Raw genomic sequence first — 27,318 nt, forward strand, 5'->3', positions numbered from 1 at the left:
GCTATCTGTCACTTGATACAAAAGAGCCAACCCAGGTGGTGGTGGTGATGATGGAACAGATTCCCATGGCATTTTTGAGGAAAGTTCCATTCTGAAAAGTTACAAATTCAACAAGGGAGAGCGCTACTCGTGTAGTTTCACCAACCCTAATTCTTCTTCCCAACTCCCCGCTTTTCAAAATACATGATTACTCACGCAGATGGGCTGGGAGTCTGATCGCATCTTCCTCCATCCTGATTGCTCGAGGAACTGGGACATGTAGTGGCGATGAGGAAGTGTAATTTGTTACCGGGCTCACTGGAGGGGTGTATGAAATCCTTTCCTGCTGTGATGGAAGGAAAAGAGAAAGGACAATATGAGCTTTGGGAAAGATGCATGAAGCTAGAACAACTAAAGAAAGGAATTTAGTGGCAGGGAACCACAGCCAGTGAAGAAATTTTTAACAAATCTACTTCTGCTACAGCATGTTCCAGCGCTAGCTAGTGGATTTTGGAACTGGTGGGGTGGCAGTAAGGGAGATCCATAAGTGCAATGTGTGGCCTATATAAGTTTGCACCTATAGTACGCTGCATACCACTTCAGCAGATCTGTGCAATTTTCTTGTGTCTGTGTATGTCTTTGGACATATTCTTCTTTCTCCACCCAGAGAATAACAAACAGCCATCCTTAGCCCACTTCAGGGATTATATCTACCAATCACTACCTGCATTATTTATTTATTTATTTTATAGTTCAATTTCTATACTGCCTTTCATAAAAACGTATCCCAAGGCACATTACAAAAATTAAAAATACAATTAAATGCCATAAAAGCCACATTTAAAACATTAAAATCAGTTAATACAGTAAAAACCATAACACACCCAAAACAACCACCATTTTAAAAAGACAAGCAGAAGCAGGTGAGCTGAGAAACTTGGCAGACCCTAAGAGGTAAAAGCCTGAACAAATAAAAGGTCTTTAGGTTTTGTTTTGTTTTTAAAGCAGCCACAGATGTCAAAGAGCAGACACTCACTGGGAGAACATTCCAGACCTGGGGGCAACAACAGAGAAAGCCCTGTCCCATGTGCATGACAATTTAGCCTCTCTCTATGTCTGCACGTGGAGCAAAGCCCCCTCTGACGACCTTATTGGACAGGCAGAAACCCTTGGGAGCAGTCCTTCAGATATCAAGGGCCCAAACCATTAAAGGCTTTAAAGGTAATAAACAGCACCTTGAATTGGATCTGGAAACAAATTGGCAGCCAGTGCAGCTCTTTCAAAATAGGTGTAATATGCGCCGAACAAAGAGTTTCAGGAAGAACCCGGGCAGCTGCATTCTGCACCAACGGAAGTTTCAACCCCCATGTAAAGTGCATTGCAGTAATCCATCTGTGACGTGTACGGCATGGGTAACCATGGCCATACCTGTCTTCTCTAGAAAGGGACACAGCTAGCCAAAGCAGTGCAAAGGTACCCCTGGCTACCGCCTCCACCTGAGCATCCAAAAGCAGAGCCTGGTCCAGCAAGACCCCACAAGCTGCGCACTTGCTCTTTCAAGAAGAGTACAATCCCATCCGGAGCTGGTTGAATAACCCCATCCTGACTGGCTTTCCTACTGACCAACAGCCCCTCTGTCTTGTCTGTATTTAACCACACTTTGCTAGCCTATATCCAGCCCATTAGCATTAACGTGGGACTTTTCAGGCACTAAAATGCCTCTGAATGTATGTGGAGTTTATTCCCATAGTACTAAATAACTAAGCTAAGTGCCCTGCACCCTACTTCAGGAATATCTACCAAATTATTAGCCTAACGTTTCATCTGAGTCTTTATTTGTAAAGAAATACCTTTGCTCTAAATGAATAGAATTCACTATTTAACCATTCGTTAATTATCCCACCTATAAATTGAAAGCATGGCTAACGAGCAAATATCTACAGCTCATACAAAAATGGAACACTTAAGACTACATGCTTGAAGAACAGCACTAAGTATGGGGATAGTAAAATATCTTTAGTAGGACACCAATTCACAATGTAGCACGTGAACTTTTGAGCTACACACATGTCTTTCTTCAGGCTGGGTATAATTAAAATGGATGTTTCTGGGAAAGGGCTTATTGTCTGCATTCTGCAGTTTGTTTCAGGCCCTGTCTACAGTCAAGGTGACAGCTCAAAAAGTTTTTGCAGATTAAGAACTATCTCTCATTTATTTATTTAAAACATTTTATGCAGTTGTTTGTCTGAACAGCCCTCCAAAGCTGTTCAGACATAAAGCATTAATATATATCACATATCATCATCATAATTGTGATAAACCAATATAATATACAACTTGTACTAAAGGCCTCAAACTGAGGCCTACCAGACCAGAAAGGGAATTCCGAAGCATGCCTGCTCACTTTTTAGTAGACATGCACAACTGACATGTCTACTTTGATATGACTAGTCATGCACAAGTCCAACTAATTTAACAGGGCTTACCCCCAAGTAAGAATCCCACCTTAGACATCCAAAAACCAGCAGTGATCAGATTTTGTCTTTGGTATCATTTGGCAGCATCCAAACTAGCTTGTAATGTTTATGCATCTTTTCTATTTGTTTGTTTGATTAAAACACGTTCTGGTAATAAGCCCTGGTGAGCTCCCACTCAAATAAAACCCTCTCATTTGAGTTGGCTGAAAACACAGAGTTCCATCCAAACTAAGTTAGCCATGACTAAAGGCCCATTCGCACGTTATGTTCAACACTTGTACAATGAGTATACACGGGTACTGATCTGTACACAGGCACAGTCATTCACAAGTTATGCTGAATGCAGGTACAGAAGGATGCTTCCTATCTGTGCATGCGTTTGAAGGGCCTGTATCCAGGTTCACTATTTAACATGAATGTGGGTACAGTCATTCATACAAGCACATGTATGAATGCACAGGCATCTATACACTCATACAGCATAATGTCTGAATCAGGCTTTTGTCCCATAGAAATTAACAAGATGTAAGTTAGTCATTAATAACTTGCCTCATAGATTTCAATGGTGCTTAGTCATGACTAATAAGCTTGGAGGTTGCCTGTTGAGACTTTTTTTAATTTTAAAAATATTAAAAAACATGAAAAATACATTGGTGGGGGAGGGGAAGCAGCCTCTCGGCCTCAAAAGAGATTGTCCATGGGAGCAAACATGCCTATATTAGCCCTCTGTGGGCTGAGAGAAAGGCGAGGGGTGGAGAGTGCCAACCTTTGTAAAACTTCTCTGTCTGGTCATCCACAGACAATTCTACTCCCCACTGGCAATCAGGCATAGCTACTTGTAAACCCGCTATAAATCTCCAAAGAGCCACAGTAGCATATGAAGGAGCCATATATAAACAAACCAGTGTGCAAAAATAAATAAATAAATAAATAAAACCTTCTTTTGAAAAAAACTTTAAATCATGTGCATTTTTTCGGGGGGGAGGTAGATTTTCCTTTCTCAAATGCCAGTCCAGAAAAATGTAAGACAAATCATGATCTAATCTTGTGGGAGCATTTCTTCATACTCTAAACATGGATTATAATTACAAAAGAAAATTATACCCTCCGCCGTGCAGAATTCTAAAACAAACACAGCCACAATATTTGGACAGAAAAAAACTCTTATCACTGCCATATGTTCCTCTGATTATTTTCTTGTGTGTGCGCTTTCCCCAGAGTTGGATTTATACTATCTTTATGATGTTGTCGGTCACTACAGTAATGTTTTTAATTGGTTTTTTTTAAAAACACACACACGGATTTGTGTTCATTTTAGAAGTTTTAAGGGGGATGCTTATATGCACAGAGGATCAGGCAGGCGCAAAAACACAAGCTAACAAGGGGCAGGATGTGAGGGAAGAGGAAGACAAATTATACCCATATTTCAGATGATGGCAGTTCAGACTGAGAGGCTTGCCTGAGGCTACCTAGTGATTTCACAGAAGAGACAAGATTTGGACTGGGAGCTTCCTGCCTCAGAACTTAGGTACTCTCCAGTAGAAAACGGAACACTCAATGCATATACCATTTGAAAAGAACCTGAGTAGCAAAGCGCTCAGGAAAAAAAAGATCATCAAAATGCGAATGTTAATTCCTGTATACAAGAATCTACAGGGAAGAACATTTCCTGGATGCCTTTATCAAAGTGATGGGGGTTCTCATAACAGTGGTTAGGAACATAACCACTAACAGTGTTTCTCAAACTTTATGAAATTGCACTGCTATTTAAACATATTAGATCTTCTACATGTGATGTCCCCTAGCCTCCCCAAGAATATATTTAGTATATTTGTCTGGCTCCCACATGCACACCCCTTGCTACTTTGCTACGTCCTATAATCCATGAGTTCCGCTTTCTCTCCTACCTACACTACCACACTACTCACACACTTCTTTTCACATGCTCCCCCCATGCATCTGGTGAATGTGTGAGGGAGGAAGAAGCAGGATCATGTCCGCTTGCCATGACCTCTGATGCGGACGCCATGCCCATTCCCCATCCCTGCCAGCAGCAGTGAATTAAACATGAAAGGAACCAAGCTCAAAGCAGAAAGCATTTCTCAGTGCAATTTGAACAATGATCAGACAGGGTTATAAATTGCAAAGTCCCCCCACCCGCAACCCAGACATTCACATCAGACCCTTTCAGATAAACACTAAATGTGCAGGTGTTGGATATAGCCAGTAGTCTCACTGGGGCGAGGCTAACAGACATGATCCTGCTGCTTCTTTACATATTCAGTGAACACACACTTTGTCACTTCCTCTTATTTCTTGACTTCCCTCACTTCAGTCTCTATCATCTCCACCCCATGATAAATGGATCCTTACAATAAGCAATTCACAACCTTTCTCTTTCAGTATTCCCAGTAGGGCTGAAATCCAACAACAACAACAAATATTTATATACCGCGTTTCAATAAAATGTTACAATAAAAGCCATTTACAAGGAGAAATAAATAAATAAGATGGATCCATGCCCCCAAAAGGCTCACAATTTAAAAAATAAATCCACATTTTAGTAACCCCTGAGCATGCATTGGCCCTAGTGTCATTAAAATAGGAGGAGAATGTACAGGTGTGACCCAAATCCTGCAATATTTAAGAATAAAGGGCCTTCATGCCTGCTATTGCTATGCAGGCTGCACATTTGGAACTTCCTGGAATATTTGCCTGGCACAATGATGACCTATTCAGGAATCTGCAAGTTTCCATTTATTTGGTTACAATTCATACATAGGTTTCCTATAGTCCTGTCTCACACAGCTTCAGTAATGTCTATACCACCATATGGCTAGAGTGGATCTAGTTCTTGGTTATGCAGTAAGGGATCTCTAGTAAATCACCTTCTATTCCACTCTGTTAAGATATTATTAAGCCTGAAGAAAGGATACACGAAAGGATACACATTTTATCCTGCACTGTTTCTCTCCCGTCTTGCTGCCAGTCTGTAAATTTTTCCAGCAGAATTTTGATCCAGCCTGAACACACTACAATTCCCAGAGGTATTGCTTTCCAATACAAAGTCTCTGATATGAAGTTGAATAACTACCATGAGGAAATTTGGCCAATGTCCTCCTTATTCAATCAGGAAACTACTGTGAGCAATAGTCTTATTGGTCCATCTAGCCTAATATTGTCCATTTTGACCAAGAGTGATTTCCCAAGATCTCAGGTAGAACAAGACCTATCCCAGTCCTGTAAACAGAGGTTGTTTAAACGAGAAATGGCAGGGACTGAACCTGGGAAGCATGTGCTGCTTGAACACTGAGCTTGGCTCCAACTCTAGCTGAAATTCACAAGCAATACAACAATTAGCCTGACATAAGGAAACAAAATAATCACAGTTTCAGAGAGTGGTCATTCCATAAACATTTTGACTGTGGTTATCTCTCCAGGGAAAGAAGCATATACAGCATCTCCTGCACTGCTCTTCTCCACTCTTGCTGCCAGTCTGTAAATGTTTCCAGCAGAATATTGAACCAACTTGAACACATTACACCTCCCAATAGCACTGTTTTCTCAGACAGAATCCCAGATATGAAAATTTATTTATCATTTAACGTATTTGTATACCTCCCACTACCGAAGTCTCTAGGCGGTTTACAAGAAAAACAAACAAAGAAATTATAACCATTAAAACACATAAAAGATCAAATTAAAATACCTATAAAAACTACCAAATAGCTAAAAAGCTTGGCTGAAGAGATGTGTTTTTAGTGGTTTCCTAAAAGCCAACGGGGATGGAGCAGCTCTAATCTCAGCAGGAAGTGCGTTCCACAGCTCTGGGACAACTACAGAAAAGGCTAACCTTTGGGTCATCACCAGACGAGCCAGCAGCACCCTCAGACGAACCTCCCCTGAAGATCTTAAAAGGCGGCAGGGTTCATAATGAAGAAGGCATTTTCTTAAATACCCTGTTGAATAACCACCATTAGCAAATCTGGCCACATGTTCACCCTCCATTCAGGATACATTATTAATAATGGTAGTAAGGAACCATAGAGTCTCCATGTACAAAATGCCTTACCACGTTCATTCTTGGAAACAAGCCTACGCGGTAGGTTAGATTAATGACTTCGATGTGTACTGGAGTTCACAGCATGCTGCAAGAGATTTATATAAGCTCCCATGAGACCAAAACATTGGTCTACAGAGGAGGTGGCCTGTTGTGTTTCTGCCTCTCCTTCTTCCAATTTGTCTCAGTTGGAGGCAGGTAGTTCTGCCACTTCTCTGGATTAGGTATGATTGAATCAGTCAAATGGCAGGAGCTTAAGAGAATTGCCAGTGCAGCTCTACATAAGCCAGTGCTCTAGGCTTGACTCCTTCCAGTCAGGAAGTACGCTCATAATAGTGACTCATGCAGAACCATATGTGCTGTTGGACACTTCTAAAGAAACATTGACCTAAGCTAACACTGTGAGCCTCACATCTGAGCAGAGATTAGAATCTGGGACCCCAGCAGTCAAATGTAGTTTCATCTATTGCACAAAACTGACACACTTCCAGAGAACTTGTTGTTATTATTAAGATATACTTTTTATTTTTCACAGATATAAACAGAAATATTTATCATTCATTAAACAACATAAATACAATTCATTAGCTAAAAAAGGAAAAAACACACAATTACATGTCAACTACAGGTGGCCTTCATTATTCATGGGGGTTCTGTTCCAGCCTACAACTGTGCACAACAAAACCGTGAACAACAAGATCTGCTCCACTTCATCAGCTACTGAGGGAACAGCTGCAGCAGATGAGGAGGGGACTGCCCCAGGCCACAACTTCTTCCAGACTGTGTTTCATGTCTGGAATGTGATCTCTGCAAGGGATGCTGAGATGTTCTCAAGGCAGTCTGCAGTGCTGTAGCTCCTCCAGCAATTGCTGACTGACAGAGAGAGATCAGCTTCCATGAGATCCAGCAGCCTCCCGAAGGACCAGTGAGTGTTATAGGACTTGAAAGTCACAATCAAACCTTGGTCTGTTGGTGGGATCAAGGAGATAGTGTTGGGTGGCAAGAGGGTGATCTTCAAAATCAGGTGTGCAAACTGCAGGGTCATAGAATGCCCAAGGGCAATGTCAAGCACCAGGAGGACTATGAAGTCCGGGTTCTTGGAGGCCAGATATCTGCACCTCATGCAGAAAGCAGTTGCTCACCCAGTCAGAAAACCACTGCAGTCACCCACGCTCTTCTGTTGGCTCTCTGGAAAATGGCTCTTATTCTTCCCTTTCAAGGCATGAGGGTTCTGGGCCGAGTACAGGAGCATGGGCTTGTCAATGCAGATTCGTGCAGCATTGTCGCACACCAGCAGTGAGGCAGTCCTTGGTGCCTTGAAACCCAGAGCAGTTTTCTTATTTGCTGATGAAGGAGCAGGATGGCATCAACTTCCAGAAATGGCCCATCAACACTGAATACCTGCTTGGGCCTGTACCCTCTGGAGTCAATCAGCCACTGGAACTCCGCCAGAAATCTTTGTGTCACCTTGTGGTCTGCCGGTGCTGCTTCCCCCCTGGCAGCTTGGCATTGTGGAGACTGCAGCAGTGCTTGAATCTTTCCAACCAGCTTTGCTCGCCTGGAAGCCATGCTCAGTGCCTTCAGATGTTCCAACCGCTTGACCACCATCTGCCGCAAACCACTTATAAAGCTGTAGCGCTTCCTCACGGATGACAGATCAATTCAGTGGCATGTTCCTCTGGGCTTGGTCCTCTGTCCACAGACTGAGGACCTTTTCCATCCATTCCATATGGGGATCGTGTGGATGGAAGGCCATCTTCACTCAGCGACATGCAGGACACCACACACACGGATACTGGCTTTTATTTTCTTTATGAAGCAGATATGGACTCATTGATGCCGTATGGCATGCAACAGATGCTGTGTTGTCCCCTTGAGCCAACATGTCCAGCAGCTTCACCTTCTTCCTCAAGGGTAACACTTTGTTAGACCTTTTGCCAATCCCCCCAGCAGAGCTCTCCACTGTGTACTTGCTCATTTTGACTGTGGAGGAAGGGAAAATTTGTATAGTGATGTATGGTGCAGTACAGTAATTGTGCAAGACAACCACTGCCACCCCGGCAAATCGATAAAGTACAGGACTCGATAGTGCAGTAATTGATAATTAAAATCAATTTCAATGGATACTGTACAGTAGGTACTTAAAAACAAATTTCAATGGATAATTAAATTTTTAATTGCAATTCAAATTAAGTGCAGTTATGTGGTACCGCACAGTACTATAATCAATCACCAAGATTACAATTAAATTTATTTGAATTTTTAAATTAAAAAAATAGAATTTCATAAAAATCAAAACTAAATTGATTAAAGTAATAATTAGCATCTTACCAGGGCTGCACAATGCTGCAAGAGGCTCCTCCAAGAAGCTGCAAAGGAATGGCTGAATAAAGGCTCGCACAGGCTTGAGAAGGCTCCACAGAAATACACAAAAAGGCTCCAAAAGCTCTAGAGAAATGGACTCTTAAAAGCTCTCAATGGCTCCCTGAGGACACCAAGGGCTACCCAAGGCTGCCAAATGCTCTTGAAATTGTCTTTTTGAAGTAAAACAAACTCAAAAATCAAACAAAAAAAATCTTCCTCAAAACTCCAAAAAACAACAACCCACAAGCATGTGCAGGAAGAGCACGACCATATATGGAAGGATCAGCAAAACAAAAACTGCAGATACACGAGACCAGTCTATTGTGGATACCAAGGTCTGGTCTATATGTCCCAACCAGGGATATGCAGAACCGCAGGTGCCGGGACCGTGACTGACAAGGGCCACCTATACAGTGTATATTAAATGTAATTTAATATACATCAAATTACACCAAATGAAAGAAAAGGTTGAATGTTATCTTGTAATTCCAGAAAACGATTTTTAAAAGACTCAAGTTCAACAGAAAATCAACATCTCATTGTCTACCTTCCACATTTGAATAAAGTCAGTCAATTTATAACCATAGCTACAAGATCCCACATTTTGACCAACCAATCATGCCAAGCGGGGTGGTCAGCAAGTTTCCATTTACTTGTTATAACCAATCTTGCAGCAGTTAATGGGGGGGGGGGGAAGCCAGCAGTATAGGGCACATACAAAAGAAATAAAATTAGCTACTGTATTATTCATTATTATTATTAATTTGATTTCTGTACTGCCCTTCCAAAAATGGCTCAGGGTGGTTTACACAGAGAAATAACAAACAAATAAGATGGAACCCTGTCCCCAAAAGGCTCACATTCTAAAAAGAAACATAAAATAGACACCAGGAACAGTCACTGGAAGTACTGTGCTGGGGGTGGATAAGGCCAGTTTACTCTCCCTCTGCTAAATAAAGAGAATCACCACAGTAAAAGGTGCCTCTTTGCCCAGTTAGCAGGGGTTGGGTAGGCATAGAAACCCCAAATATCTACACACTTCCACTAGAGCTGCCATTTCTCCTAAGAGAATACATAAGCCTAAGAGCCCTGCTTTCACTTAGGTATACCAATCCCTTTGCTAGTTCTATGTGTCAACACAAACATGTACTTTTACAGACTCAAATGTTATGTGCAGGATGGTCTGGTCTGAAGGCATATGATCCAGCCACCTTGCTGAAACTAAGCAGATCTGGGGCTGGTCAGAATCTGAACGGAGACTTCCCTGGAAGCCTATGTATGGAGCCTTGAGTTCTATCATGGAAGAAAGCTAAGATATAAAAGATAATTAATTAAAAACCTCATGCTATCACCTTTGGAAGGACAGAGGAGCCCATGAATTTTCAACCAAATGCTTATTTTAAATTTGAGAGGAAAACATACAATGTTCATATCACAAGAAAAAGAAACCATGGAGAAAAACTCTCCAAGGGTTGTTTTGTTGTTGGTGTTGTTCTTTTACTTTTTTATAGTTTGTGAGCAGTCTTCAGATGGGGAACCATCCTCTCAAACCTTTTACTGTGTAAAGCACTTGTGGACTCTTGTTGAAAAGAGAGAGAGAGAGAATAAAAATATGCACATTCTAAAAAATAATTACTCCAAACTACAGCTCCAAGGCTACTAACTGTCATGTAATGGGACCCTATCTTGCCAGTGCTTAAAGCTTAAAGGGCTTCTAAGTACAATTCTAAATCCTGGTGCTTGACCTTTGAAGCCCTACATAAATTAGAACCTGGATTACTGAAGAAACACCTTCTCCTATATCAGCTTGCCAATGTACTGTGACTATCACAGCCACTGCAGAAACGTTGTGTGGGGGTGGGTAAGGATAGCAGCTCTCCCCCTGCTAAATATAAGAGAGCCCCACTTTAAAGGGTGCCTTGTGGCCCAGGTAACAGGGAGTGCAGCTGCAGGGCTACTCAATGGAACTGTACAGTGGAACCATATCTTGCAGTGCTGAGAGTTCCACTGGCTCCCAGTCTGTTTCCAAGCACAATTCCAAGTGCTCTTGCTAACAAATATCATTAGTAGCACAGAGTACCTTTTAATGGCCAAGGCCAAGGCCAAGGCAGCAACTGCAACCCTTCTTGGGCACAGTTATCAACACTCTGGTAACTTCCAGGTTAGCCGCAGTTTCGAAGGCAACCCCAGGTTCAGTGCATTGAAGTATTCTAACCTGGAAGCTACCAGAGTGTGGGAAAACTACGGCTAAGCTTTCTCTGCTCCAAAAGGATAACACACCATTTGCGTCATCAACCTCAGCTGCTAAAAGGCACTCTGTGCCACTGATGCCACTTGGGCCTATGGCGTAGATCTATAAGCATCCCCAGACTGCCAAACAGATCCTTTAGTGAAGAGTGCAATCCCGTCCCGAGCAGATTGAAACCTTTCCCCACATAGTAAGTGGCTACCAGTATTCACCCCCATGTTAAATTGTTACCTCCATCAGTTTTCTTTTCAGTAAGCCCTTCCTATTGACCTCAGTCAAATAGTTTCTTTGATGAGAGTCTACTTTCCAGCTCACCAATGGTGACATTGCAAGCTGAGAATTGGGGACCAGAATATTTATATAGCCTAACAGTGCACTGAAGTATTTCAACAGTGCCCATAGGAAGCATTTGATCTGATGAAAATCACTTTGACCATCCCAGTTACAATGGGTAGCATCCAGACCTTTAGCAGAGTAGTGCTCTGTCAGCAGAAACTCCTTCTATGAATGCAACTCTCCTTTTATTCATGGGAAGAGCTTCCACTGATGGAGCACTGCTTTTCTAAAGGTGTGGATGCAGCCCTAGAACTTCACCGAATTTGCTTTTCCTTCAGTTCAGAAGTAGACACGTCAATTCAGTGAAAAATGTTTGATTCAAAAGACAAGGTTGGCCAGATTGCCCGTTCAATGGCCTACACTGTGACACTGACTCTCTGTAAATAATCACTGGCAATCCTGATGCCAGTGGCTATGAAAATGCTGAACCCACATTTCCTTTCCAGTCTAGGGGTATGCACATTGTGGTCAGCTCCTGAATTATCTGCAAAATGCAGGGGTTTTCTGGCAGATGGGTTCATTGGAAGCCAAATTTATTCCTGGGCAAAAAAAGTCCAAAGTCTGTTAATACATACAAATGTTGACCCTACAACCAGAGCAACAGGGTACTCTGCAAAAAGAACATGCTGGAATTTGAAATAAAATGTTGGATCAAGCTCTTGTGGACTATGAAAGAAAGGCCTCTGAAAGGAGGAAGTATAAAAATACTTGAGTTTGAACTAAACTTGCTTCTGACTCCTTTTCTGTTTTCTGTAACAGACCTTTAGTCATTTTTTAATGTTCATACAGCAATTAACCTCAGATGCGTAGCAGGCCCAATTAAAAACACTAGCAGCAAATAAAAAAGTTTTAAAAACAACCACCCAAACACAGCTCTTTGGAATGGACCCCTATGCAAAGCAGAGTTCGGAAAAAGATTAACATCTCATTTCCTGAGCACAGGGAGCCAAGTTTGTTTTATTGACCTTAGCAATTTCATAAAGTTCATTTCCTCCCCCGCCTCCCTCTGGACGGAATTTGAATCTCAAAACCCCAGGACAAGAGAGACACTCATATCTCATCTCATTCCCTACTGGGCCAAAATTTCTCCAGGCAAAAGGAGGACCATAGAGGTATTACTATTAATCACAAATCATCTTGAGAGAAAGAATGCAACATCCACAGTGCACTTTTTAAATTAAAATGTTACCAATAGCTGTATCTAGAGCTTCAATATTTTAATCCATTAATTGATTAAACAACTTCTGACTGATTTAAAGGGTGCACCAGCTTAGTCTGGAAGCAGGGTTTTTTTAATTATTATTTTTTTAAAAATTTACTGACATGACCAAACTGTAGGTGGTAAGTATAATCTTATACAGGTGTGAATGCCTCTTCTGGAACTGATATTTATCACAGCATATGAGGGCCAAGAAAAAATTACATTTTTCCTCGAAAGTATTCATCTATAGTTTTATGCAGACTTAGTCAACTAACCATATGGGGTTTGATTAAGAATACAATCCTACACATACTTGCCTGGGAGTAAGCCCCACTGAACACAGAGAGACGTAATTCTGAATCAACCTGCATAGGATTGCACGGTTACTTTTTTCCATCAGGTGACTGTGTGTAGTATTCGTGCATATTAGGGAACTGTGAAAAGCCCTGGCAGAAGAGGTAAATGGTGTTGTTGAAAATGCTGCAATATGGTCTTATCTTCTCTGCCCTGCATACATTTCTCTAATTAGTAAGCTAATTAGCCAATCAGCACACCTGTTAAGCGATCCAGGCAGCTCTTCCCCCCTCGCCCCTACTCTGAGGGCCAATTTTGAAAGGGATGACAGCCATGTGAAGGCTGCTTAAAATTACCCATGTATGCAATCAAAGATGTGATCATGTTGGAAGGATTTAAGGGATTAAATGGGTTGTTAACATTTGCCCTGGTTTGAATATCTCCAGATTCAACACTTTTTGTTTAAGATTAATACTTTGAATAAAAATAGAAACAAACAAGCTTTGAAAAAATAATGTGGGACACCTCATATGAAGGACTTAGTTTTCTCTCTAGGGAGAAAAGCTGATCTTGTAGTAGCATGCATGAATTGCCCCTTTGCTAAGCAGGATCCACCCTGGTTGCATTTGACTGGAAGACTAAATGTGTGAACATTATAAGATGTTCCCCTTAGGGGATGGAGTCGCTCTGGGAAGAGCATCTGAGGTTCCAAGTTCCCTCCAGGGCATCTCCAAGATAAGGCTGAGAGAGACCCTGGCTTGCAGCCTTGGAGAAGCCGCTGCCAGTCTGTGTAGACCAGGCCTGCTCAACTTTGGCCCCCTTGTTTTTGGACTACAACTCCCATAATCCCCAGTCACAGTGGTCAATAGCTAGGAATTATTCGAATTGTAGGCCAACATCTGCAGAAGGGCCATAGTTGAGCAGCCCTGGTATAGACAACACTGAACTAGATGGCCCAATGGACTGACCCAGTCAGTATAAGGCAGCTTCCTGTGTTAAAAGTGTATGTGTGGGCTGAGAAATTGGATCAGAAAAAAGTAAGGATACTATTAATTGGGAAATAAGACTTGTTTTCAAATAATGTCAAGTGGACATCAAAAATTGACTTGACTGAATACTAAAGAACTTTCTTGGAGAGAAAGTAATGAAAGTAATGCCACAGAAGTATAGAACACTACTATAGCTGTCCCATTTAGACTCTTCAAAGTCGCCTTTATGCGGAATACATTGTGCTGAAAAGGGCACTTATGTGTTGTCCTCTGTTACACCCATGTTGGTAAAGTTTACAATTGTCACCAGATTAGTAGGGGGTAGATCACCTGGGAGAAGAGACTCTTTACAAAGGATGTGGGACATTTTAATTCAGGACTAATTGTCATTACATATAAAGCATCTCTGGATCTGAACTATAAGTACTACTTCATAGAAAGATATATTCCTTTTCTAAATTCTAGAATTCCAATTCCAATTGTATTCGGCCAGAATAATTAAAAATGCGTATTATGTATACATTGCTTACTTCTGTTTATAAGGGTATTTTATAGGTCCTCTTTGATAGTTTGACAGTTGTGCTGCGTGAACTACTGTATTTATATTGCTGTACTGTACGCTAGTACTACTATTTTGTTTCATAAGTGAAAAACAAAACTTTTTTGTAAGTTACCCATGTAAGTGTTTCAGCCAGTGAGAGAAATATCAGAATGACTGCAGTTAGCTACCCATGGCCTCTGCCTAGGAAACACATCACTCCCTTGCCGGTATATGGACTGAAAAAGAGAATATAGGTCTCTTAAACATTACATCAGCTGCACAGCACAACTACACAAGTGCTTTTGGGCAGCCTCCACATGGCTACCATCAGGTTAAAATCAGTCCTAGGACTGGTTCAGACATCTGGCCTGGTGGGAGAGCAAACCCCATCTCTCCTATAGATGGGAGAGAGCAAACCCCATGCCATGCAAATGTGTAGAAGTGCCACTAAGTGTGGGCCAGGCACATGCATGTACTAAAACACATGCAACTTCCATAATCCTTTCCTATTCCAAAATGAGCAAGATCACAAATAAATTGGGCACACTGTATATGCAGAGGTTCGGCCCACACAACATTTGCATGGTAGCACAAGCACATTCCAGAAATTCAGTTCCACTTTCTACTGCACATAGGATGTTTTAGGGGGACTGAAGGGGTGGACCATCACCAAATCATTTACCCAAGGAAAGGGGGAGAACAAGTGTATGAACTCTTTTTTGTGGTACATTTGAAAAGCAGCCAAAAGTTCAAAAAGTATTCTATACAATGTAATAAAGGATTATTGCTCCTCTTTCAAAGATGGAGCATTTAAGGTCTCCTTATCCAAAAATAGCAATAGCAATAGCACTTACATTTATATACCGCTCTATAGCCGGAGCTCTCTAAGCGGTTTACAATGATTTAGCATATTGCCCCCAACATTCTGGGTACTCATTTTACCGACCTCGGAAGGATGGAAGGCTGAGTCAACCTTGAGCCCCTGGTCAGGATCGAACTTGTAACCTTCTGGTTACAAGGCGGCAGTTTTACCACTGCGCCACCATGGGCGGAACTATATGGAACTATATGGCAGAGAAGGAGATTCAATTATGTCCTCCAAATTCCAATTTTGAGCACTCTCTTCAAAAACACTGAACCAATCTTCCAGTACTCCAATGTCATTAATCTTCAAGCGGTAGGTAGGTAGGTAGGTCAGGAGACACATGTGGGTCAGAGACACTTTGATCCAAGGAGGGTCATACCAGTCACACTATCTCCCCCCGCCTTTGAATGATTTTTTAAAATAAAATTGAGAGAGAGAGAGAGAGAAGGATAAAGATGGATATGGTACAAAATTAAAACTGGGTCCAATAGTTCCAAGTTGTGGTTAAAAATGGGTCCCAGGTCTGAAATAGCTGGAGACACTAGCCCTAGAGAATATGTCCCATTTATTTTTGCACCGTCATGAAGTCAATCCTTCCTATTTTGTGACAAATGGCAGTAGATGCCAGCAAATGATGAGGATGGCTCTTCATACCGGGTTCATGCAAACTTGAAAAACTGGGCATGCTTTGCAACAATTGGAAAGCCAATCACAATTGGCATTCTCAGAGCATTTAGCATTTCATTTTCTTTCACTATTCTTTTTTTAGAGGTGTATTACATTTTTTATATTAAAAATCCTTTGATTTAAAAAGAGTAGCATAAAGGAGCTTACAATTTTACTCATGTACCAAAAAGCAGGTACATGGAGTCTAAGTTAGTCAGTACAACATAATTGATTGCTGACTTCGTTGTATCAGAGATTTTAAAAAATGTGTTTACTGCTTGCTTACATGGCATGCAAGTTTAGGTAAGTATCCTAACCTACTTGCTTTTTAAAGAAGATATTTAAAATTTAGCATGTTCAGGACTATAAATCCTGAACATTATAAGGACATTATGTTTTACCTACTCACTTAACCCAATGGCTGACATCCAAAGCAGTTAAATTGGAATATAGCAGAACTGGGTTGTGTCCAGTGAACAGCCCATTCGGAGCTCAGGGTGTGGGGAAGCAGTAGAGTGAGCCTATGGGGCAGGGGAGGATTTTAGCTTCTCTTTCCTGTCCCTCTAAGTGTTCTTTGCCTTCAAAAACACGGCTCTGATGGCCACATAGTATTTGGGGACATCATTTTGAAAGCAAAGAGCACTCACAGGGACAGGGAAGAGCAGCTAAAATCCCTCCCCCTGCAACTCCCCCCCCCCCCCACACACACACTGACCAAGTCCAATTTGGCTGCTCTGGCTGGGTCATATCTGATCTATCCACCTTAACTATACAGGTATATGACAGGAAAGGGGAGAAAGACATTGATGGCTCCTCACAGCCTCGTGTGATGGTGCAGCTCTTTCCTAAGAGAGTGGCTCAAGGGGGAACCACGGAGAACCACCCAGCTCATTCTGGCACTGCCCTCATCCCAGCACTGTCTTTGGTTACAAGTAATTCCCATTTGCAAGTCTGTGGGTGTCTCCGCATTCTCCTCCTGAACCATATATTTTGCCAACAGAGCTGAAAAAGAGGTACTTTCCAGAAAGCTGAGGGAGGGGGAAGGCGACTATTTCAGGAACTTGCAGTCTTTCACCTGGGACAGCATCTTTCATATTTTCCTACCCTCTAGGAACTATCAGCAGTTTCCTACTGTTTCTGGAGATAATCAATTTTAATAGCTGACGATACCACAATCCCTATCTCAAACTGATCTGAATGCTTCACACACCTTTGCACTGGGGAAATATGCATACCAAGAGGGAAAGGCTCAGGACTGGATGTAGGCATACAGATTGCCTACTCAGTCAGCTACAACCATCCTTGTGACCCTGTATCAAGAAATATTTCCACCATTTAGTAAGCAATTCACTTACCAAACAAAAACCAAACTAGACATTGGCTCAACATTTATTCTTCAGCATTTATTTTTAAAACCCTGATATCTCTTTTATCATCAGCTGAAATCTGAAGTACACTATGTATATAACATGTCATATAAAGAGCCTTGAATGCTGTGAACCTGGAGACATTGGATTAGATTTATGACGCAATCTATGGAATGTTGCCCAAGTCACATGCTAGAACAATGATAGCTGACTCCTGTAACTATTTATGCATGTGCCACATCGAGAATGCAGCACACAGTACATTCACTTGGCAGCATTTTGGAACCCTTACTCCTATTTGTTTGTTACCTTCGCCACTTCCACCAACAGGCCCAGTCCACAGCCCAGAGGGAGATGCTTTGCCTGCAGAAGGTCCTAGGACCAAATCCTGGCATCTCTTGTTAATGATCTCAGCTAGGAAGGCTAGCAAATATTATTCGCTTGAGACCTTGGAGAGCCAATGCTTGTCAAATAGACCATATTGGGCTACATGGACCAATAGTCAAATTTGGCAGCTGCTAAAGAATACTTCAGGATGCATTTAAGTACAGGATATGTTCTCAGAGATGTGGTTTATCTTCTAGAGCTGTTATTTTCAAACAGTCTTCTGGGAAGTCCATGGGGTTCCTGGGATGCTTATCAGGGGGTCCTTAATTAGAAAATGAACAATGACAAACATTTCCATAAAAGAGATCTTCCAACACACATGTACATGGAAGATATGGATAGGTTATAGGACACTCTCAATTCATACAGGCTGAGGCAACTCTCAACAGGTACAGTCAGTGTCCTCTGTGAACCAAGTGTATATTCTAAAACATGTCCAAAGAGCCTTTTCTGTGCACAAGGGATCCCCTCATCAGACAAGCTGAGGGCTATAGAATCACTGTCCTAGAGAAATCCTAAATACAAGAAAGAAGAATTTCTGCAGCAGCTTAGCCAGCTTCCCATTCTGTCACTCTGCACCCCATCTTTTATCTGTGAAGGACCCTAACTCAGTGCTGGAACTCAAGTTTTAAAAACAATTTTAAAAAGAATTTGTCTGCATTTTTACCATCCATGATCCTTGCACCCATGAAAAATAAAACTGCTCACTAAATAGTTTTTTCAAATACTACTTGGTTGGTTTATGGTAAGTTATATTCAGTGTGAAATTTTGCAATGCACATCAAAATTTTCAGAAAGTTTTGTAGAATTCAGTTATTGGTGGACATTGTGAAATCCTCCATGAGGCTGCTAAAATCGGCCTTAACAAGGATATTTATCACAGAAAAATGATGAACGTATCCAATTCTTCCCTAAAGTGTTAGAAATTCTACCAAAGTAGGGACCGCAGCTAGCTGAGTTACTCAATTGTAGGTGGGAAACAAGCTGGGAATACCACATTATGCTTACCTGCCATGTTTGGTTTCTATCAGGTGTATTTGGTCTGAATACTTGCAATGATCAGGTATAATTGCTTTCCCCCCATCAGAGAACCATTTCAGATTGTAAATGAAGCGTTTGGAGCCTGTGGCAAATACACATGAAGCAGCATAGGACATTTAAGTCACTAAAACATTTTTGTGCATTAGAACTAAGGTAACCTAGAGACTCAGTCTGCAGTTCTTCTTACATTGTATTGTCAGAGGTGCTGCATAAACTAGCACACTGAACTGGCACACTAGAGGGTAGGGATGTGCATAGAACCGGTACAGTGCCCCTTTTCTGGAGTACCGAACCGGTTCTGTTGACCGGCGTCCAAACCGGTTCAAATGTGCTGGAGGGTAACTTTTAAGAGGCAGGGAAGGCACTGCCTACATGCCACCCCCCACCCCAGTGCACAGCACACACACGTCAGCCATTTGCATGGAGACACAGAGCAGGGTACAGGGAGGAACACTGCAGTCCTGCATGCGCACTTTTGGAGAGAGCACCAGCAGGGGAAGAGCAGCGGGACGGGGACTGGCAAGTAGACAGCGCCTTCCCTGCCTCTTAAAGTTACCTCCCACCCTCCCAGGAGCGCACAGAACCGGTTCTGTGCACATTCCTAGAGGGTGCTCTATTCTTTGAAAAATGGCTGGTGAAAGTTTGACACCAGAACAATTAAAAGCAATTGACAGTCATTGGCATTTCTCTCTCTAAGGCATACACATGTGTGTGTGCACACAAGTTTTTTCTAATGTCCTCTCAGTTAATTTTAGATCCCACTCGGGTTGAATCAGAAAGGTCCCATTCTGAATGCATGTGTGCACACTGCACTGATAATGCGCCCAGAACAAAACTCATTCCACGCTCAGATGAAGAATATTAGAGTGAACAGTACTCATTGGTAGTCATTGTTGTACCAGAAGTGCATGTACAAGACAATCCTGGATACAGAACGAAGGGAGAAATGTTTGAGCACTCTGGAGTTTGATCCTCCAAAGCTCAGTCTCATTCCCAAACTCAGCAAGTAGGAATGCCAAAAAGTGATCACTTTAATGCGTAGCCATGTTTCAGTGTATAAAAAAGTAACTGGATTTTGTTTTGAGGGTTATAAAAAAAAAAATCTCTAAGGAAAAGTAGATGGCTAGCCTTCTCATGTCTTTGACTTATCTAATGAGCTTCTTAAAAGAACAGTAAAAATATCTAAGAATGATGTTTGGAGACTTCAGTTTTCTGAAAGTATCACCCCTGGAAATGTGCATGCCATCTTGAATCACACAGAATGCCGGGCTACAAACTTTATGGAGATGTGTTTATTATATTTATGTACTACCAGTCATCAAATCTCAAGGCAGTTTACATAGATCAACAAATGTTAACAATTAAAGAAAAATTAAACCCATTTTAAAAAACAGTTAAAAATTGTTCAACAATTACCTTCAGGAAGACGTAAAGCAACTGAGAGAGGAAGAAGGCAGACAGGAGTGAAGATTATTTGCTAAATGCAAAAATAGAAGCAGTACCCCTAAAAATGTATTTGCCTTCTATCCAAACAGAAGAAGGAGGTAACATAATTCTTTGGTAAAGCACTAATTGATGCACACACTGTCCAGTACAGACATTACAGAGTCCTTCAAAAGGTGAGGCAATCATGTCTTCTTGGAAGAAAATCATTGACCTCTCTGAAGTTGCATTTTATGTTGTTTGATTTCCCTTTGAGAAATCAATGGTATTTCAGAAAGAACTGTTTGTGTGGATAGGGGGAAAAAAAGTGTGCTCTATTTACCTGCAACCACATTTGCACACCATAGTTCAAAACACCAAGGTTATTCTCTCTAGCATGAGAGATAACAAACAGACTGAATCCAGATAAGACGGAGGTACTCAATTGTGTGGGGTTGAAACTCAGGAGATGATTTTGATCTGCCAGTTCTGGATGGAGTCACACTTCCCCAGAAGGAACAGGTACGCAGTCTCGGGGTGCTTCTAGATCCAAGCCTCTCCCTGGTGTCCCAGGTTGAGGCAGTGACCAGAAGTGCCTTCTATCAGCTTCGGCTGATACGCCAGCTGCATCCGTTTCTTGAGATAAATGACCTCAGAACAGTGGTACATATGCTGGTAACCTCCAGACTACTAGATTACTGCAAATCACTCTATGTGGGGCTGCCTTTGTATGTAGTCTGAAAACTACAGTTGGTCCAGAATGCGGCAGCCAGGTTGGTCTCCGGGTCATCTCGGAGAGACCATATTACTCCCGTATTGAAATAGCTACACTGGCTGCCGGTAAGTTTCTAGGCAAAGTACAAGGTGCTAGTTATAACCTATAAAACCCTAAACGGCTTGGGCCCTGGGTATTTAAAAGAACATCTTCTTTGTCATGAATCCCACCACCCTTTGAGGAGAAGTCTATCTCTGCAGTAGCCACCAGTTTGTCTGGCTACTCAGGGACGGGCTTTCTCCGCTGCTGCCTCGAAGCTTTGGAATGTGCTCCCTGCTGAAATAAGAGCCTCTCCATCTCTGACAGCTTTTATGAGAGAAAAAGAGTAAGAAGACTTCTCGTAAGAAGTCTAAAGACGCATCTGTCCACCCAGGCTTTTAATTAAATACTGTTTTAATAGTTTTAACATGGTTTTAAAATATTGTTTTAAAATGTTGTAATGTTTTAACTTTTTCTGTTGTCATTTATTTTGTTTTGTTGTAAATCGCCCAGAGATGCAAGTTTTGGGCAGTATAAAAATGCTAAATTAAACAAACAAACAAACAAACATTCAAAGAAGCAAGTGTTATGGAGAGAGGATTGACCCTAACAGTTTCTTCATTACACCCAGCTATTTGCAGATGACCTTTATAGCCTATGGAACAGTACTGGGCTCTCCAATCCTATTCAAACCTACAATAACCATCCAAACATGGCTGGATACTAGAGAATGGAAAGTATAAACCAAAAGTGTGCAGCCTTCGTTGTGCTCCAGCAGAAAGTACAGGTTTATGCTCTTGCAAGAAAGGACATTGTATAAATTGACTTTGTAGAAGCCCCTTTGATTTGCACAGAGACCTGCAATTGTGATATTAATGGGGAGCACTGTGACAATTAGTACATACAGAGCAAACAGATGACAATGTATTTGAGAGCAATGAAGATTACTTATAGTAGCAGAGATAAATTTGCCTTTTAGAGATTTAGCACTAGAGTATAAAGTTAATTCTGCTTTCGGAGCATCAGCCATTCCAATAAATATTTTTGTAATTACCATTGTATTACTTGTACTTACATTCTATATTCTTATACTGGCCCATTAATGATGAGTTATACGATATTTTTTCCCCTTTATGTAAGCTGTTCGCTCTGCATGTACTAATTTCCTCTGTTAATTTTTCAATTAAAACTGTTTTGGAAGATTCCTTTTTGGATAACATTTGGTCTCCAATCCATTCAGTGCTTTACATCATTTCCCCAGAAACCACTATGGGGGAGAGGGGTATAACAATGTAGGTGGCTCCACTTGTCACCAGCCCACTTGTCTGTGTTGCAGTCCCTACCAAGGGATACAGTAAATCAATTCAACAAGTTATAGTCCCTATTAGGGATGTGCAGGGCATTTTGAGCTCAGAATGGCCTGCCTCAAAACAGGCCATTTGAAGTACTCCAAGCTGAAATGGAATGCCTGGAACATTTTGGGCATTTGTGTTCCGCAGAATGGAACATGAATACCTGGAACATTCTGTCAGAATAACCAGTCGAGCCAGTTGTTCCAATGGAACGAGCCCTTCATTTGAAGGGTGTTCCATTTTGGTTCAAAACATGCAGAACAGCCCGTTTCAAGGCAGTCCATTCCAAGCTTGAAACGTTCTGCACATCGCTATTACCTTGGAAAAATTCTAATATTCTTAAATGACCAAAAAAAAAAAAAGCAGAAGAAGAACATAACTTTTTTGTTTCCTATGATACATATGCTTGTTTTCCATTAGGGGTGGTTTAGCAACCCTTTGAAGTATGTCTCAGATGTCCAACAGATTCTATACATTTTCCTGAAAATTTTGACGCATCACTCTACACTGTATCACAATGTTTCCCATAGATTAGGACAAGCTAGCCAACTATACCCTAAATAACCAACAGATACCTAGGTATCAGGATAAACTAGGACTTGATCCAGGAGCCACTCAAGTAGTGTTCCCTCTAACAGGGATTCCCAGGTGTTGTTGACTACAACTCCCAGCATCTCCAGCTGCAATGGCCTTGACTGGGGACTATGGGAGTTGTAGTCAACAACATCTGGGAATCCTTGTTAGAGGGAACAGTGCACTCAAAGGCATGAACTATTCAAGGCTGCAGAATAAAAGGAGAAGGAACAATATTATCCTCCCAGGTTCCAGAATGACTCTGCTCCCCACCACTTTCCCAAGCAGCCCATTGACACCCAACATGGCCAAATGCTTCCAAATTTTGGGTTTTGATCATAGCAACAGCAGAAAATAGTCTGCCTTTTAAATGTGGCCTCTCGCCCTGAGATTTTACTTCTTTCCCTTGAGACTCAGCCAAGGAAATGAAAACCCTGAAGCTTTGTCAAATATCAAGGTCTACTTGCTTGCGGGCATCCACACTCTAGCCTCAGCCCCTTCCCAAAAGGATGTCTCAGTTTAGACCCAGCTTGCAACAGATTCTGCTTGAAGATGGACTGACCTTTGGATCTGCCCAGCATTCTAGGCAATTTAGGTCCCAATCCTGCTGAGGATCCACATCTCGCATTTCTGACTGCATAGGGTCCAGCACTGACAAATCTAGTAACAGGTAGTATTGGATCACAGTTAACATTTTGATAACAAATTTAACAAAGTTAACTGTTTAACAAAGTTAAGAGCCAGCGTGGTGTAGTGGTTAGAGTGCTGGACTAGGACCGGGGAGACTCAAGTTCAAATCCCCATTCAGCCATGATACTTGTTGGGTGACTCTGAGCCAGTCACTTCTCTCTCAGCCTAACCTACTTCACGGGCTTGTTGTGAGGAGAAACCTAAGTATGTAGTACACCGCTCTGGGCTCCTTGGAGGAAGGGCGGGATATAAAAAGTGAATAAGTAAGTAAATAAATAAATCACTAAGAACAGTCAGCTTCTGCTTAGGCTGATGGGCCCACTGAATCCAAGATGACAGGAGGACTAAGAATTCCCGTAAGCCTCACAACTACATCCCCTTGTTTATGTTTGCACATTGTGGCGTCAAGATTTTTTGTTGTTGCTGGTTGTAAGCTGGTGAAGTCTTGTGAATGCTTGCGGCATTGTTTTTGCTTGAGCAATACCTGCTGAACTGGTTGCTTTGGTTTTTGGCAGTGTTCTCTCTCTCCCCCCACAGACTTCTGTCAAGAGCCAGGACACTAAGCAAAGAATAAAATTTCTTAATACTGGTTGCAAAAATTGTCACAAGTTATTGTCTAGCAAAATGCCAACTATACATCTCAGTCCAGGATGCTCCAGGAATAGATTGCTGGACATGCTCTTGTGTCAGCCCATGCACTGACTTGCCACTTTGCCACCCATCTGGAAATGGAATCGTGACTAACAGGGTTGTTGGGGGAGGGAAATGGAGGAGGAAAAAGTTGTTGTTAAGGAGGAAACAATTTTCTGTTGGAGGAACACAGGTTATATAAAGAAGTGCTCTGTAATATTCTTTTAAGTAGCCATTGTAGCTGAAGCAAATTTTTTAAAACTGTCAATGATTTTAATTTTGATCAAATTCTGAATGTAAGAATTGAACTGAAATTGAAATTTAGAGTTCAATTAAAACTTGTATCTCTCAAATGTTCTCCAGACAGCATATATGAAATTCTATAAGCCATCAAGAAGCAAATACTAAATGCCATTGCATGCCAACCAAACACCATCAGATACTTTTACACTCTTGGGGCTTCTTACAGGAAGACTGAACCTATTTATTAGCTGGGTTTTGATTGGACTATTACTGGTTTTATTGTATTTTAATAGTTTTAGAATTTTAATGTTGCAATGTTTAGGAGGTAGTATTTGGATTTTTAAATTCTTATGACTCAAAACCACAATCCAAACAAAGTTAGGCACCTTTACTCCAGATGTAAAAGTACAGACTTCAGTCTTACAACTGAAGCTAAGATGGCTTAAAAACTTAATTCTGACTGGACCATGCCTCATGTATTTGAATGAATTACCATTTGCTTTAGATCAAGCAGTCTTTGTATGAATGAGTGCGTGCTGCCATGGACTATGGCCAATACAAAGTATATAATCCTCATAAAATAAAGCACAACTAGCTGACCGGGCACAGAGCATCTGCACCCCTAGTTCTCAACCACCATGTCCAGCCAGCTGCCGCCTCAGGCTGGCGCGGCTTTGCCAGCCGGCTGGCCACCTCCTCGGGCCTCCTCCTCCTCAGGCCGCTGCCGCCCGCTGGCCAGCCGCCTCCTCTGTGCCCGGGCTCCACCACCCGCCCAAAGCCTGGAACTCTCGTGAGTGGTGCCGCCACTCTCACGAGAGTTCCGCAACACATCCCCAGCGGCACGTCCTGGAGAATTAATTATATAGTGGATTCTCAATTGCTCTGACAGACTCAGCTGGGACACACTAAAAATTTCCAATTTCCATTCTCTTCACTTGCAGTACTGGCAAGTGTATTTGCTTTGATCAAATGTCATTAGCACCAAATATATATATATATATATATATATATATATATATATATATATATATAACTTCTCCACAAATCTTAACACATTACCACACACAATTACCACCAAAGTAGATTCAGCAATATATCAAACAGATAAATTAGAAGCTATACACATTGATCAAACTGTGTGCATAAATATCTGTATGTGCGTACACTGTAAATAGATGTATCTTTTGAACATACGTGAATTAGCTAAAGTATCTATTAGATATCCACATTTGTGTACAAAATTGTGTTTTTGTCATCTTGCACAACAAATACACACTTTGTTTTCAATATGCAGGTTTTAGAACAGTCTTCAAGTAACTCCTCAGCTGAACCAGCTCTCATGAAGTTGGGAAGAGGCTAAGGAAATCTGTGGGCAGCAGTAGAAACCAAGGCCCCAAAGTTGCTCAGATCAGTGAAAAAAATCTGACCTGGAAAATTGTATTTAAAAATAAATAAATCAAGGATTATCACCTGATGTGTCTGACCTATTATTAAAAGTCATTGCTCAGAACGAAGGTGCTGAAATAAATGTCTTTCTCTGGATGAAAGGAACAGGCTGGTAAATAATGTTACCATAAGCGTCCATATCTTATGTGACCCACCATAAATTTATATTCCACCCCATCCTGAAACAAGGAATATAGGTTATCTATTGCCTACTGGGGATATAATTTAAACTTGAAAAGCCAGAAACCAAAGCTATAAACACACCAATGTAAGATAAACCACAAATACTACCAAGGATCCTAGCCAAGTCTCCTAGCACTAGCTTAGCCACTGTTATCAGAAGCTATCAACAAAAACATCTCCATTTAAACAGCTGCACTTCCAGAAGATGCCCAATTTCAGATTTTGGCAAGCCTTCAAAATGGGAGGCACTTCATGGTTGTGGAGATGTTGCCAATAACACCACCCTATATGCCCTTCTTCAGTAGAGGTTTTCAAACCATGTCCCAGGGAATCTTGAGGCTCCTTTGACACCTACCAGGAGCTCTTCAACGAGGTGGTCAGCAACGACAGATGAGTTTCCCTTTATAATCAATTCTCTACCACTACCAATCCTCACATGTGATACGCAGCTGCAGTTGGGTGTTTTCTAGAATCACTTCCCACTCACGCAGGGTTACAGTGAGGTCTATTAGGCATGGGCAATGTGCCAAAAGAAGTTGAGCCTGTGCCCTAAAATATACCCTTGAATTCTCTCAATACACAGGGGTTCTGTGGTAATTTATCTTGAAAGTAGAACATGTTAAAACCATTGTTTTATAACAATAGTGCATGGGCATGTCACTAAGTAAGCCCAGGAGCATACAATAATCACACATTTACATAGCATTTCCTTTCCATCATGCAAATAACTGCAAAGCACAGATTTCCAACCATCAATTTACTATGGAGGAGAAGAGAAGGGAAGAATGGCTTTCTAAGAGAGAGGCCTCTTCAGACATTCATTTACATGTAGGCAACAGCATCCATAGAAATACACCTGTAAGCCTGTGCTGATTAATTTTGAAACCTGCCCCACACTGCCCACAAAATCTTGTCTATAGAGACAAACACTGTACTTAGGCTGAGATCCTCCCTGAAATGAGTAATACTAGTGCCCCAGAATTCCCCATCATGGGAAGAATCTCTCCCCAAGTGCAGCATATGTCTCTACAGGCACAAAGTATCCTTATGGTAAGTGTAGGGAGGGCATTTTTCAGAATATCAGCACACGTGGGTAAGATGTACAGGTGCATTTCCATGGATGCGGCACCTGGCTACTGTGTTAACACAAGTGAACACCTGAACAGGGCTTATGAAAATATATCAAATACTAATCCTTCCTATAATGCAA

The 27,318-nt window shown here is 41.5% G+C and overlaps 1 protein-coding gene across 10 annotated transcripts in view; it reads right to left on the reverse strand.

Moving 5' to 3' along the window:
• Positions 1-27,318, reverse strand: part of ETV6 (ETS variant transcription factor 6) — a 232,858-nt gene that overhangs the window by 166,247 nt on the left and 39,293 nt on the right. For 7 of the 10 annotated variants that reach the window (XM_053257828.1, XM_053257825.1, XM_053257820.1 and 4 more), the window contains one exon: positions 196-325. In XM_053257828.1, coding sequence (XP_053113803.1) covers positions 196-232 — 37 coding nt within the window. In that variant the 5' untranslated portion in view covers positions 233-325. Of the gene's footprint in view, positions 1-195; positions 326-23,478; positions 23,500-27,318 lie in introns of those variants that run through there. The other 3 variants (XM_053257827.1, XM_053257821.1, XM_053257823.1) reach the window with 2 other exon arrangements.

This window comes from Hemicordylus capensis, chromosome 5, assembly GCF_027244095.1.
Source record: "Hemicordylus capensis ecotype Gifberg chromosome 5, rHemCap1.1.pri, whole genome shotgun sequence".
NCBI lineage: Eukaryota > Metazoa > Chordata > Lepidosauria > Squamata > Cordylidae > Hemicordylus > Hemicordylus capensis.